The sequence below is a fragment of the Melanostigma gelatinosum genome, assembly GCF_949748355.1.
Source record: "Melanostigma gelatinosum genome assembly, chromosome: 24".
Lineage (NCBI taxonomy): Eukaryota > Metazoa > Chordata > Actinopteri > Perciformes > Zoarcidae > Melanostigma > Melanostigma gelatinosum.
Window position 1 is genome coordinate 4,623,590 of NC_136657.1, and position 14,589 is coordinate 4,638,178.

Here is a 14,589-nt window from a genome sequence, read left to right on the forward strand (position 1 = left end):
CCTCAGCTGCTTTTAAGGTCGACAAGGACCACCCATCACCTCCCCAAATTCTGCATGCGTCCAATCAAGAGAGGACAAGTGCAGAAAAACAGTGAAAAAAAAAAAATCAACATGAAATACTTGAATTTGAAGTCTGAACCAGTTTGTCCAGGAGTGGTGCTGGGCACCGGGAGCCAATGGTATAGGTAAGGGCGGATGCATGCGTAAAAACCAGGTATAAAACCTACCTCCATCACATCATGACCCTCCAGTCAGAAGCGCTCCCTCTCATCCAGCAGCAATCATGCCTTCAAACACCGCTGCCAGCATGTTCGGTGGCGCAGGGGGAAGGGGCTCCAGGGCGTCCGTGGCGAGCCTGGAGGGGTTGCGCAATATGATGCGCAACGAGACGGACAGAGACTCCGCTGCCGTCGCTCCGGCAACTTCTGCCGAGCCTCCAGCTGCGGCCGCGCCCGTGGCCCCCGCGGACGACAAGCAGACAATGCGGGGTCTGAACGACCGGCTGTCAGGCTACCTGGGCAGGGTGAGGCACCTGGAGAAGGACAACGACGACATGGAGAAAGAGATTGATGGGATTTTGGCCAAGAGGAAGACACCTGAGGGGCGCGACTGGGATGAGGTTGAGAAACCCCTGGATGATCTCAAGAAGCAGGTTGGTCATCAGGTTTCATTCTCACTTTATTTATTCGTATAACATATGAAGTTATTTTTATTTCATGCTGAGCACATTGTTCCTTCTCGCGTTCATGCGTCCTCTCATGAAATATGACAAACTGCATTACATATTTAAGGTAAAATCGAATTGTATCCAAATAACGATATCACTGGTAATATCGTGCATTCATCTTCATAGATCAAAGACATCACCATGGACAACGCCAAGCTGCTGCTCCAGATTGAAAACACCAAACTGGCTGCTGAAGACTTCAACAAAAAGTGAATTTCGTGCTAAAATAAAGTTCAGTGAACTTCGTTTGTTTTCATCGGTGGTTTGTGTGGATCATTGTTGGTTCCTCCCCCTTTGTATGCAGGCTGGACGAGGAGGAAAAGGCAGAGAAAGAATTAGAAAAAGACCTGGAGGACCTGAAGAAGACCATTGAGGATACCAAGTTCAACCAAACGCAGACACAGAAAGAGATCGATCTGGTGAAGGAGGAGCTCACTCGTCTCGAGCAGGAACACAAAGAGGTGAGAATTGAGACAGAAACAACTCAAGAATGTGTCACAAAAGTGCATCCGTGTGAAATCTGAGGGCACACTTGTAACTGTGGCTCTTGCAGGAGGTGGATGTCCTGCGTGAGAAGATCAAGGACTCCGAGGTGAAGGTGGAGATTAAGTCTCAGAGCTCCAACTTGGGGGAGGTTGTCAACAAGATCCGCTTCCAGTACGAGAAACTAGCCCAGAAGAACCTGATGGACACCGAGGAGTGGTACCAGAGCGAGGTACGTTACCTAGACGTAGTTTTCTTCTTCTCTTTCTCTCTTCAGTCCATCTCCTCTGTTCATCTCAACACTTTCATCTCATTTTTCCCTCTCCAGTTTGAAAACATCAAGGTGGTGGAGGCCCAGAATAACGAGGACTTGCACTCTGGGAAGTCAGAGCTCAAGGAACTGCTCCAACAGAGGACATTTCTGGAAATTAAGATCCAGAGTTTTCAAAGCAAGGTAACAACACACACACACACACACACACACACACACACACACACACACACACACACACAAGTCTATTCAGAAGTTTGGAGACGCCTTTTAATACACCAGTCAGATGAAAGCCGGAATGATGGGTGTCAGTCTACCTGACCTCTTCACAAGCATACCTGGCTGCCCTGTCATTACCATGAAAACCTGCTCCTTTAAGACAAACTCTTCATCCGTCTCACTGCCACCTGGATCTGCCCGATAGCAAAACGCTGAACCTTTAAAAAGGCCACGGCTCCAGAAGTCATGGGGAACTATTCGTTTCACGTCTCGGTCTGATATCTAAAGGCAAAAAAAAAGAAAAAAATCACTTCATGTCGTCCTTTCAGATCCACAATCTGGAGGAGGTCCTGGATAGCTCCAAAGTGGAGTACGGCCAGCGCCTGGGGCCCCTCAACCAGGTGATACTGCACCTGGAGGCGGAGCTGAAGGAGGTGAGGGCACAGGTGGAGGGCCACGTCGACAACAACAAGAATCTGCTGTGTGTGAAGATGAAGCTGGAGGCGGAAATGGATAACTACCAGCGACTGATGCAGAGCACAACTCCCGACCCTGAAAGGTGAGGACGGCGGCGGCTAAGAAATACTGTACGATGGTTGCATGACGTCAGAGCTTGTTGGCTTCTTTCACACCCGGAACGGGAACTTTAAATGATCAGGATCTCAAATCTAACCCTCACATCACCTCTTGAAGACATCGTTTGGGGAAACATGCTTATTTGCATCTGAGCCAGAAAGCAAACAAGCGTGTCAAACCAGTCCTTTAAAGCCTTCTTGTTCCACTTAACTGCATGCGATCACACACTAGATTCCGAAAAGCCCAAGAAAGCGGACAAGGTGGCCAAAGCCTGATCCTAAAAAGCTTTGCTGTCACTCAGCCAACTTTCACATCAAACTGTTTGCTAACCTGTGAAGTTACTGTGAGGCCGCCCGTGAATAAATGTTTGATTTCAAAAGAAAGTCGCTCATTTTGTTGCTGTTGGTTTTTTTTTTAACACTTCATACAATACACTTTATTAATCACAGAGTGCAGTGGTTGTCAATCAGGGATACTTTTGCATGAATGTGGATTGTGTACTTACTGTAATTATATGAATACTCCAACTGAACAGCTTATGACTTCCATGTGAAGAAATGTAGAAAGAAACAAATACATATCCCTTGTATGGTGTTCATTTTTTTGTTACTCAGCAGGTGTTGTGGGTCTGTTGGACCCGCTGTATTTTTGGGTTTTTAAATTCAACACAAACAATTTTAAGTTAAAATAGTCAACAGATGTTTTCTTCATCACAATTAGAAGCAATATAAACAGCAAATATGGTTAATATTTGCCCTTTAACTTTGTTATAACACATTTACGAATTAAAGTGCTACTCGGTTTTTTTTGTTTTTTTTATAAAATCAAGAAAATCAATTATAATCAAGATATGAGTGGACAAAATTCAACAAATTTACAAATGAAGCAAGGTTGTTCATAACTATTAACATTTATTTATTTGAAGTTCATTGAATTTCATCAGTAATCAGGTATTTTTACACAGCACAACACACAGTTTACATTGAACACATTGGCTTTTCATACCAGCAACACCAGCCTATTCAACACATGAGTGGCAGAGTTTTATTGTGTGTGTGTGTTGCATATGTACTTCTTGCACTTGATGCATGTATATCGCGTCGTTCTGTCCGTCTTGGGTCCACACACTTCGCAGCGTTTCTTTTTGTTGCTGCCGGCCGCAACCTAGAATGATGAAAAGATCATGAATTTTACGAAAACCTCTGTCTCGCAAGGTATGAGTGTCAAACATAGACTGCAACAGCATCACACACTTACCTCAGGCTCTGCAGATGGTTCTGTAGGTTGGGTGGATGGGGCACCAGCATTGTCCTCCTGAATCCTCCTCAATATATTTTAATATCTATTAATATTCAATATATTTTAAAAGCCATTAAAACCAAAGTTTAGCATTTCCAGTATACAGGTTAATCTACAAATGTACTTATTTGCTTAGGAGAAGAGGAAAGGACAGCAGAAGGTTCTTGTCGTAAGTGATTTATTTTATTCTTTCAGATGACAATGGTACAGACGAAATGAGAGCACGGAGGGGGGGGGGGGGGGGGGTGAAATCATCCAACGCATGGATATATCTCACGGTGAAGGTTGAGGGGCAAGCAAGAGTACCAAATGGAGTAAAAGATATCGTATCAAAAATGTCAATTTGTTTTCATATATATATTTATATAGGGCTAATAATTCTCTTTTAACTATGCAAAGCAGGGAATGCCCGTGTTTCCATTCATCTTGAGCAAACATTATTATTCATTTAAAAAAAAGAAAACAAAAAAAAAAAAGAAAAGAGGAAAGACTGGACATGTATTTGGGGGCTAGAGGAGTCCTGTCCGATGTGGTGTTGAGTCTCAGTGGAGCGCGTCTGGGCTTGTCCACACGGGGATCGGATTTCTCTGGTGGTTGGGGGGGGGGGGGGCTCAGCGAGAGAACGTTTTTCCACTGAAAAGCAAAGACAAAGACACATAAGGACATAACACCCAACAGGTTATCGTCTTCCCCGGTACTGCACACAGACTTCAATAAACCCGACAACAGCGCCATTTACTCTGCAAACCGTTAACAATGAGAGATCGCCACTTCCATTTTCAGTATTTCTTGGCCGATAACATCTTTTTCCGTCTTCAAAACACGGAATTCATGGCAAATGTTTCTTCCTCTTCAAAACATGGTGGCGGAGGGGCGTTAACACGCTTCAGTTACACGTTAACCACGGGACAAAGACTCTCTGTTCAGTCAGTTTATCTTTCGCAATTATTTCAAAAGATACAACTGTTCTTCAACTGTTTACTCCCTGACTCACTTCAAAACGCTGCAAAAAGTGTGTCGGCAAACACAGCCACACCTCAAAAACACACAAAGTCACCGATGGAAAAAGGAAGGAACGGATAAATAAAACCTGTGAAATAAGAACACAGACTCCTGACACTGCGTCTCATGATTAGACGAGCTGAACCTGAATGTGAGCGGCGGGGTACAGAGAGAGAGGCTACGTACGAGATGGTCTTCATCTCCTTCTTCTCGGCGTCGGGGCGAGCGCGGTTCAGCACCTTCAGGAACTCGGACGTCTTGGCCCTCATGCGTGTGTGGATGTAGGCCTTTCGGAGGAAAGGAGATTGTCATCACACAAACAAAGTTCTGTGACCAAACACAAACACGCACGTACAGATTTCAAAGTTGTAGCCAGGAAGGGCCTTCGTTTGATCTGCGGCCGGGCTTTCTGTGGGTTCTGGTGAAGTTGAACTGACCTTGGAGCACTTTATGTGGTAGTGCAGGTAGTCCCTGAAGGTGTGGATGAGGTTGATGGTGTTGTCTCTGGCGTTGATGTTGGTGTGACGCGGGAACAGGACTGAAAACGGCCAATCGGGGTCAATACATCGGACTAGTCGATAAGCAGTTACAGTAGTGCAGCTGTAAGCCAATGCTGGCGTACTGACCAAAGGTGATGTATCCAATGTTGTCCCCGACAGCGGCGTCCGTGTCCTTCAGCTCCAGCGGGGGCTCCCTGTGGCTGAACAGCACCTGGGGGGCCGTGTGGCTGGCTCGCCGGCCCTCTTTGAACTCCTACACACAAGTAAGTCGACCGGACACTTATATTATGAAATGAAAATGTTTTCGCTGCGACAGCTGAAGAAGGAAATCTGTTCGGCTCTCGAGATGAGCTCGTCAGCTATACTTAGCTCATTGCGTTAGCTCCAGGGCGGCCAGCGCTAACGTGATGCTCGGCGTTATAGCGGCCTTTACTTCGGCTCGCTGACTTCGCGTATACATATGGCCTCACGCACCTGCATGAAAACTTTGCCGATGATGACGTCGTCGTCGTCTTTGAACACCGTGCTGAACACAACCGTCACTCGGTCTTTCTTGGCCTCCAGATACCTGAGAAGAAAAACAAAACACAAAACGAGTCAAGAGGTTTAAAAGCTGAAAAATTTAACTAAAGAACGTGTCAATCCACAACTCCTCATGAATCTGGGTGTGTTCATGTCGCACGAATATCTGAATTTGCATTTACATGGACTCGTCCTCTCTGTAGTGGACCACGGCCCTCTGCTCGCCGTCTTTGCCCTCTTCCTGGAACTTGAAGTACTTCTCGAACACGGAGGCGAAGCAGTTCCTCTTGAGCATACCCGCCTGGTGGATAATATCGTCTTTATTGGCCGGTAGCGCGTCCAGATCATAGAGGAGGGACACGTTGTAGGCTGGCAGGAAACGGAGCGGTGAGGATTAAAGATGGTAGAAAATGTCTCATTGCTTGCACAGTACTTTTCAAGTGAGCTACCACACACTGACAAATACTCGTAAATAAAAATGATAGAAATGAGGAACAAAGTGGCTATGAGGAAGTTAGTCGTCTATAAAAATCTCAAGCAATCAGTAACTTTGTGAGCTTACCCTCTTCTGCTGAAACCAGTAAACTCCCATAGACCCTCTTGAGCAGCTGTAATTAAAAACACGAGCTGTTATTTTCATCTCGCTTCTCAAAAACACAGAAATGCAAATCTATCTCAGGTATTGGCAATGGAGCAGCGAAGGTCAACAAAAGACAGCTGAGGGAAACGCAGCAGTGTGGACCCTCCACCCAAGCAGCAAGGCTAAACACGTCCAATGAAGAAGAGATAGGAATGTGTGAGACTGCTTTCTAAATAGACTCTTCACAGGCAGGGAACATATCCCCCTGCTCTTCAGCTTTAGGGAACAAGGAGGGAAGTTGTTGACCGGCAGCCAAGAGATTCTCACACACACACACACACACACACACACACACACACACACACACACAGTGGCTGCTGTTCGCAGTCAGCATTTCCTCGCCTGGGGTGAGTCACACAAACTCACTTCCTGTTTCTACCAGAAGCCTCTGCAGCTGCTTTCTTCCTTACATGGCAACAGAGCCCTTGTTGTGGAGGAGTGGAGGTGTGTGTGTGTGTGTGTGTGTGTGTGTGTGAGAGAGAGCAGATAGCAATCATGACATCATACTGTTTAAAAAAAATACTTTATCAGCTCAAAATTGACACCAACACCTGTTAGAAATCAAGCTAATCAGTGTTCTTCTAATGAAGTAACCCGTCACACTTTTTTTTTAACTTTTAAAACTCAGGTTTATGACCTAAAAGACAATATTTCAGCTTCTGACATATGATCTACGTTATATGTTGCTTCCTGGTTTGGTGTGTCGTACCTCGTCCGCCCCATGCTCCTGCAGCTCCTTGTAGAACTTCAGGGAGATGCTGACCATCACTTTGGTCTTATCCCCGTTGGGGTTGGAGATGTGGTACAAGACGCCATCGAAGTCTGCGGCAGAGATGAACATGAAACAATAACGTGGGGAGAACTCTTAATCTTTTCCCTGACACTTTGTGCCATCTAGCAGCGATTACTGGCAAGGCTGAGCATGTGCAACAGGTTGATTGCATAATAGGTTATTATTGTTTATGTGTAGTTAGCTTATGCCACATAATCTCACCTGCAAACGTCACATCGACGGCATCTGGTTTGGTTCTGCAAGGAGACCATTTTAATTAGGAGACGCATGAGGTATAAAGAGACACAAATAATTACAAAATAATTCAGAGTCACTATTTCTGAGAGGTCTTTGAGCTCTGATTTCAAGTCCGTTTACTGATGTGAATTTTCTGTCCAAAATCTTTGGAAAAACACACCGTAAACATTCATATTTCAGCAGGATTTTCTAATAATTCACTTTGACAATACATATAAATATTTCACCAGAAAAACACTATTGAGGGGATGCAACTACAACGTGTAATAAATGGACATTTTTAAAAGGTGGATGCTGCAGCAGCTTGTCCAAAACTGCATGCTCCTAGAAGCTCTGCACACGGCTCAAGACTTGACTCTGCTTGACTGCAAGAATGCGGAAGCTGGACAGAGAGAGAGGCGATGGTTGGCTAACAAGTAGCCGCTAACTGGTACTAAAAGAGCCGTGGAGAGCATATATTTGGCATTTTATTGAGTGGAAACAACAATTAATACAACAGCAGCAGCCCTGTGTTGTTACACTGATGGTTAATGGTTAATGACGTCACCGGATATGTTTTTTTGGAATAATGAAGACACACCCCAGCTTCGGGCAAACCACTCACGGCGGTTGATCAAAACAATCCACATTTTCAACGAGAAAACACGACTAACTAGGTGACGTGTTCAAAAAGCTGCAAACGGTGATCAACCGCCTCTGAAACCCCTCCCACCCCCATTGCTTCATTGAATGCAGCCATCAGAAGCTAGCTGACGTTAGCATGCAATGCTAGCCAGGTGTAACAATGATTTCTCACCCGTTGGATGCGCCGTCGAACTTCAACGACAGCGTCTCTTCTATGATGCGGTTGTTGATTTCTAACAGGATCATCGCAGCGGACGCCGGTGTCGAGGAAAAAAGGGGGGGATGATCGGTGCTATTTGGTGGGATTAACCTCTTTGTGTCAAATTCTGCAAAATTTTTCCTGCCTTGACAGATCAGACCGCTTCCGCCTAGGCTCCTTCCGCCTGTCGCTTCCGCGTATTTTACACTCAGGACCCCAAAAGATAAGGGGGCCCACAATGTTGCCTGTATAAAAACAATCGTTACGACGATATTGTTCATTTGTGGCAAAGAAACGGGTCTGTCGCTGATTGAATGAACGACGGAGATTAGCTTTTTACGTGTGATCAGTTTTGCATTAAACAAATGTCCAAATATACAAAGTATGCAAAACAAACAAATACATAGTCTTTATATAAATCTCAATTATCTGTCATTAATCACCCTATCCATTGAAGGTATCTGTTATTGACTAAAGTATCCTAATTATTTACAACATACCTTTCAGAGACGCTCTATCCAGATAGACAAAATAATAATGATATTATCTATATCATTTTGTTATTGTAATAAAGCTTATCTTAACAGTATTGAATTTACCATTTCTTCATCTCTTCTTGTGAAACCTCACTGAAATAAACATAGTATAAACCCTTTAGGCATCATTTAGATATCTATTATTTGGCATTTTTAAAAGTAAGTCATATCACATCAGCAAGTCTGAATTACCAACCACGTACCACTTTTTGGTCATTTGATTTGATTGATCCAAATTGGTTTATTCAAATCAAATGTACGGAAACAGATGACTCTGTGGTTATCACCTGACAGACAAAAACAAAGTCACAATGTTTCCTTTAACATGAGGTGTGTTAAAAATAACTGCAAGCAATAGTTGTGCATTCCTTCACGACCAACATACAATCATTTTGAACTTTTCAGTTGAGTGTTTTTTTAAAAGAAGAAGTTCAGGAATGTAATAAAAGAACGACCATGTTGTTAATGTCCAAACATAAAAGAAGAAACATTAACGTAGGAACACAACTAGCGTTCAGTCACTGATAGTTCACCAAAACTCAAGAATTAAAGTCTGATATGTTAACACAGCAGACAACAACAATGCAACTGTATGGTTTTACAATGAAATGTGAAAAGATTACTTGACTAACTGATTAGTCACAAGCCTTTTACCTGAGGAGGATTCTAAATGCAGGAGTTTTACTTGTAGTGGAGTATTGTAACATTGTTCTACCAAATTATTACAGAAAAACAAACAGATGGGAGGACATCAGGGTGGTGACAGCAGAATAACGGCCTAAAGGCAGACCCTTGTCAAATAAAAAAACTCATAAAAAGTGTTATCTCATGGATGGATATACACTCCCAACATAAACTAAATTCCAAGCACAGCTGGGCGTTTTAAAGGGATTTCAGCTTCATATTTTGCAGGAATCATCCCAGCGTTGTTTTAGAGACAAACATCTTTTTATTGTCACTCATGAGATTTCCAAAGAAGGAAACACACAACTTGGCACAGTAGCTCTTCCAATGAATGGTCACGACTGTGCCAAGTTTCACTCTTCTGTTCTTATTAGTTTTTTCGACAAAACAAAACTGATATTGACTTTTGCTTCAAGCCTTTTTCAGTCATTGTTTTTTCTGCGTTTATTTTCTTAGTGCCGTTATCACTGTTGATCCGGACATTGGCGACCTAAGTGACCAGAAACCAAGAACAGGTTATTCTCGTTGGGGGACTTCCATGTTACCTGAGGGAGACTGGAAACAACACTCTCATTTAGTGGCTTGGAACCTTTATGTCTCAGTTCTGAGCTGAAGGGACGACAGTAGAAGCAACACGGCGCTATGTTGATTAGTGTGTGTGGCAGCTCTTAGAACCAGAATGAAGTGATTTATGGTGACAAATGGGAGGAAGAGGAGACAGACCTTTGCGTCTGGATAAACATATCGTGACTTTAAGATCGAGAGGAGGAGGAGGAGTGTCAGTGAAGCATTTCCATTAGCTTCATCCCCTGTTATTACTGTTGGGTGGTTCTCATTTTTCTCTGCATGCTCACTGATGCTCAACAAACTCACCAAAATCACAACGATCTCAACAAAACAGCACAGCTGGTAACTGATTCTTTTGTAGGGGAACAAAACGGGGGGAATGATGCCGGACTTTTGCAACTTCAAGTGTGACAACAAAATGTTTCATTTCCAGAAAGTGTCACAGCTGACATCCTGACCTGCTGATTTGTAAAACACCTTACCAAACACCCCTGGTTACCCAATGACTTGCAACAGTGTACCATCACGTGTTACCTGATTGTTTTTTGCGGTTTACTATTCTCACAGATTTGTCTTTATTCAAAAGGTTAGGAGCTTTATTTTGGAAGAAAATATCATTATTTGTGGACATAATGGTGTCAAGAGAGAGTTTGGGAGAAAAAAAAGCTTCACTTTGTTGAAATAAAATGGGACCAATTTATGTTCTGTTTTAAAAATCATTAACAAGTATGACTGTGTAAACCAGTGGTTCACAACTTTTAGATTTGTGCCCCATCAGTCTAATTGCTTAATAACAAGGCCTAATTTTCCAGAAGCAGTCATCATTCATTTCATAATTCACACCTGTATTGCAGCAATTTGATGACGCAGGCATGTGCAGCAACATATTGGGGAAGGAAACAGGACATTGGGTCAACTCTCCATCAAGAAACAACTTCTGGAACACATTTAAAGTGATGCTCAATGGCACAGACTCATTTGGGTGTTGAGTTGTTGTCATCTTGAAAGGCAGCTACAGCGAAGCCAGAAGGTGAGCGTCTGATAGTTTGTTCTCATAGCTGGAAACTATAGAAAAATATTTGCGTATTAAAAGGAGACTATGCAACTTTTGAAAAGCAGAATAACCCAATATTCTAAGTACAAAGAAGTTAAATTGATGAATAATAAAAAAAAATGCCTGTGCTCACGTTAATAGACTCAGGGGTTTTGGTTTCTTGGTCTGGTATACGACCAGTAGCTCATCATGGCTGATGTAAGCTAATGTTAGCAAACCTAAGTACTCTTCTCTACTGTTTCTCTACGTTTTAATATTTACCATTATAGGTAAATAGCTGTTTGTAATTTTCGAAACTTGAAAAAGAAATATCATTCGTCCTCTTGCTGCAGTTTACTCTTCGTTTTAAATTTATTTTTGCAGCATAATTGCAGCTTCAAATCGTAATGTTTTTGCAGGGCTATGATAATGTGTGTCAATCTATTTTCCATCCATAGTCATGGCCTCCTTCTTCTATATTTTTGAGGACCTGAACATTACCAACGACGGGAATCAGACACACTACGTTGTGGATCCAACGACGTTATCGTGTGAGATAAAACCGCCGGCTCCGACATCAGCTTTGATCCTATGTGTCATCCTCATCGCCATCTTTTTACTGGCAATACCAGGGAACCTGTTGGTGGGGTGGGTGATCGGCACCAGCAGACAGGCGCTGACTCCATCGGATGTGTACTTGTTTCACCTGACAATAGCAGACGGTCTGATGGCCCTAACCATCCCATTCTGGGCTGTGGCGCTGATTGAAGGATGGATCTTTGGGGACTTCATGTGCAAGCTCCTCAGCCTCGTCACCGAGGCGAACTTCTACACCAGCATCCTCTTTCTGGCCTGTATTAGCATCGATCGTTACCTTGTGATTGTGCACGCCAGCGAGAGTCTCCGGAGTCGCCAGAGGATGTGCAGCTGGCTCCTGTGTGCAGCAGCGTGGGCCCTCGGCTGGGCCCTCGCTCTGCCCGCGCTTTTCAACGATGCCATCGAGCTACATACGTCTGATTCTGAGCTAAACTCGAGGATAACTTGCAGCGAGACCTTTGACATCGGCAGCGCCTCCTCATGGAGGATTGCCACTCGCGGGTTCCGCCACATTTTCGGCTTCTTGCTCCCTCTGCTTGTCATGGCAATCTGCTACAGCATCACCATCGAGAGGCTGCTGCACACCCGCAGTTTCAAGAAGCACCGGGCCATGAAGGTGATCATAGCCGTGGTGATTGTGTTCCTGCTGTGCTGGACGCCGTACCACATCACCATGATGGTGGACACAGTCCTTAGGGCTGATCTGATGCCGTTCAGCTGCGCTTTCAAGAGATCCGTGAACTTGGCCTTGGTGATAACTAACAGCCTGGCTCTGTTCCACAGCTGCATCAACCCGGTCCTCTACGCATTCGTGGGAGAGAAGTTCAGGAACAAAATGACCCAACTTGTTCAGATGAAAGCCAGACAGGAGAGGATGTTGGGGTCAAATATTAGCAGGTCGACATCTCACACTTCAGAAGGCAACGGAGCTCTTCTCTGAAACCGCAATAGACTTTTAAAAAAGATGTATTTTTATCATTGTCCCTTTTTTTCTGAGCCAGATAAAAATGTCCATCTGAAGCCAGAACATCCTTGAATAGAGGCTGTTATAGTATATTTAGCTAATTCTCTACTTTTGATTTGTGGTGCGCTGCTGCCATCTATTGACTTTCCTGTTGTCTACATCCACTATGAAACCCTTCAGATTTGCAGCCTCTGATTTGATCAAGTCTCAGTTCATTTTCTCATCAATTTCCATTTTCCTTGCTCAAGAATTGACCAGTATTTGGATATGCTTGTTAGTGTCTTTACTCAAAGAATACTGGACTGCATGCATTGCAGAATTTAAGCCTTCACTCTTGACAGTATTTTTATGGTCCAGCTGATATTTCTGTGTTCATTGATATATGCTGCAAAGTTTGTAAATACTGCTGTCTTTTTCAGTAAAACTGCAAATGCTATTCACATTTCATGTGACAAGTTAATCATTACAAATAAAAGGCTTTGTAATCATTCCTGCACTGACTGATTTATTCCTGTAGACCTGTGGTTGGTACCCGAGGTCATCCTAACCAATAAAGTGTTTGACTAATCCGAAATACCAACATTGATATATTTATATTTACATATATTTATATACATTATTATTCGCAGTAGTAGTTACATTGTCATTCGTCTAACAGACCTCGAACAAAGCACTTGCAAAATACAAACATATAAAATAACTGTTGGAACTTAAACTTCATCTTTGATCTTATTATGCATCGGCGTTGACGCGGAAGTGAAACTGCAGAACTACATTTCCCAGAAGTCAATGCGACGAGAGAAGCGCGTGATAGTCGGTGAGCTAAGCGCTGCTGCCAGGCACTTTCACGAGGTAAGTCATGCACGTTGTGTAAATTCAATTTCCTGTTCCCTAAAATTGTAAATGTGTGCTTTCTTACTAGAAAGCCAGCGTGTTGTGTTGACTGGGCGGTCGGTTGCTTGCTTAAAATAACATGTCGTTCATTTTTCTGCCTACAAAAGCAACACGAGTGCATTTCTTTAATTGTTGTAACTGAGTTGTACCCCAAACCGGACAGTTTTTAGCTAATGTTTCAATACAATTCACTTACAATGTTGATACAAATTATCGTGTCATGTTTTCAGTTGATTTAATGGTGTTAAACTGAAGTTAAACTTCGTACCTTTCAAACGAAATATTGTTGTAATTATTACAGTTAGCTTTGCCTTTACCAGAGTCGTTAAAACGATGCTAACGCGGGTGAATTAGCCGTGCACTGCTCTTGGCCTAATCCGTACGGACTTCTATCCTCGTTGTAAACACTGGCTGCTGCTGGTTTTTCGGGGATATTCGCTTGTTCCAGGGTCGCAAAAATGACCATCAATGCTGTCAACACATCCGGGACCGTAGTTCTGTCCTTCACAATAAGATATCACGCTTCAACCACTCCAAATGATGCAATAAAAGCTCCTTAATTTCCGTTTGAGCGTATACCACCACCTGCTGGATGTTTTGTTAAACTATTCTCATGTCAATCACTGGCAAAACACCAGCTGATGTATGGAATTTAACAATTATGTACACATATTGTATATAACAATTATTATCATAACAGTGCAGAGTAAGAGTTATATTACAACTAAAAACACGAGTATTCATGATTAAAAAGCTACATTGTTAAAGTGAAAGACAAATAACTTGTGCAAATGATTGAAAAGTTCTGTGCAAACATTTATTTAAAAACAAACCAATCAAAAATTTTATTAAAAATCAGGCCACGTCCCGCAGCCGATGTTGAAGGCTCTGAAATAATAATCATATTTTATTATTACAACTCTAAAATACATACTTATAATAATGTTTATGCGTAACAATAGTTAATAAATTCTGATTTATACGTGAATTCAACTGCAAAATAGGTATGCGCTGACCAGGAGACGGGGGAAGGTGGCGGTGTTCCTCAGCAGGCAGGCTCAGTGGTGGTGATGTGCTGCTGGCAGGCAGCCGGGGGCCGTGGGAGGCACGAGAGGGGGCAGAGCGTGATGAGGGACCGGCGATGGAAAGTCCGGAGCTGGTGGCTGTAGTAGCCCCGAGGGACACTGGTCTTCTGCGGCTGGGGCGAGAGCCGCCAGACAGG

At 43.3% G+C, this 14,589-nt stretch overlaps 3 protein-coding genes across 3 annotated transcripts; 2 read left to right on the plus strand and 1 right to left on the minus strand.

Moving 5' to 3' along the window:
* Window positions 1-283: 283 nt before the first annotated feature.
* On the plus strand, window positions 284-2,263 carry LOC306797467 (keratin, type I cytoskeletal 18-like; the record flags this gene model as incomplete). The annotated part of the gene is made up of 6 exons (XM_079296833.1): window positions 284-652; window positions 854-936; window positions 1,032-1,188; window positions 1,281-1,442; window positions 1,539-1,664; window positions 2,030-2,263. The coding sequence occupies 6 exons, from the start codon at window positions 284-286 to the stop codon at window positions 2,261-2,263; spliced, it is 1,131 nt and encodes a 376-aa protein (XP_079152959.1).
* Window positions 2,264-3,935: 1,672 nt separating this feature from the next.
* arpc2 (actin related protein 2/3 complex, subunit 2) lies at window positions 3,936-8,281 on the minus strand. The gene is made up of 10 exons (XM_079296414.1): window positions 8,066-8,281; window positions 7,234-7,268; window positions 6,949-7,061; window positions 6,162-6,207; window positions 5,782-5,968; window positions 5,552-5,645; window positions 5,204-5,330; window positions 5,015-5,115; window positions 4,764-4,864; window positions 3,936-4,208 (listed from the first exon to the last, which is right to left on the minus strand). Exons 1-10 carry the CDS (start codon window positions 8,137-8,139, stop codon window positions 4,187-4,189), a joined length of 900 nt encoding a protein of 299 aa, XP_079152540.1. The 5' UTR covers window positions 8,140-8,281; the 3' UTR covers window positions 3,936-4,186.
* A 3,091-nt stretch (window positions 8,282-11,372) lies between these two features.
* Window positions 11,373-12,678, plus strand: LOC306797468 (C-X-C chemokine receptor type 1-like; the record flags this gene model as incomplete). Its single annotated transcript, XM_079296834.1, has 1 exon — window positions 11,373-12,678. The coding sequence occupies one exon, from the start codon at window positions 11,373-11,375 to the stop codon at window positions 12,447-12,449; it is 1,077 nt and encodes a 358-aa protein (XP_079152960.1). The 3' UTR covers window positions 12,450-12,678.
* Window positions 12,679-14,589: the final 1,911 nt, after the last annotated feature.

What these genes read in the sequence shown, in the direction of transcription:
- arpc2 (XM_079296414.1), bottom strand. Translation starts at nt 8,139, where the DNA reads ATGATCCTGTTAGAAATCAACAACCGCATCATAGAAGAGACGCTGTCG. An exon ending in ACTGGTTTCAGCAGAAGAGG is followed by an intron (nt 5,969 to 6,161) that starts GTAAGCTCACAA and finishes GTTTCCTGCCAG; the next exon opens with CCTACAACGTGTCCCTCCTC. An exon ending in TCGGCAAAGTTTTCATGCAG is followed by an intron (nt 5,331 to 5,551) that starts GTGCGTGAGGCC and finishes ACTTGTGTGTAG; the next exon opens with GAGTTCAAAGAGGGCCGGCG.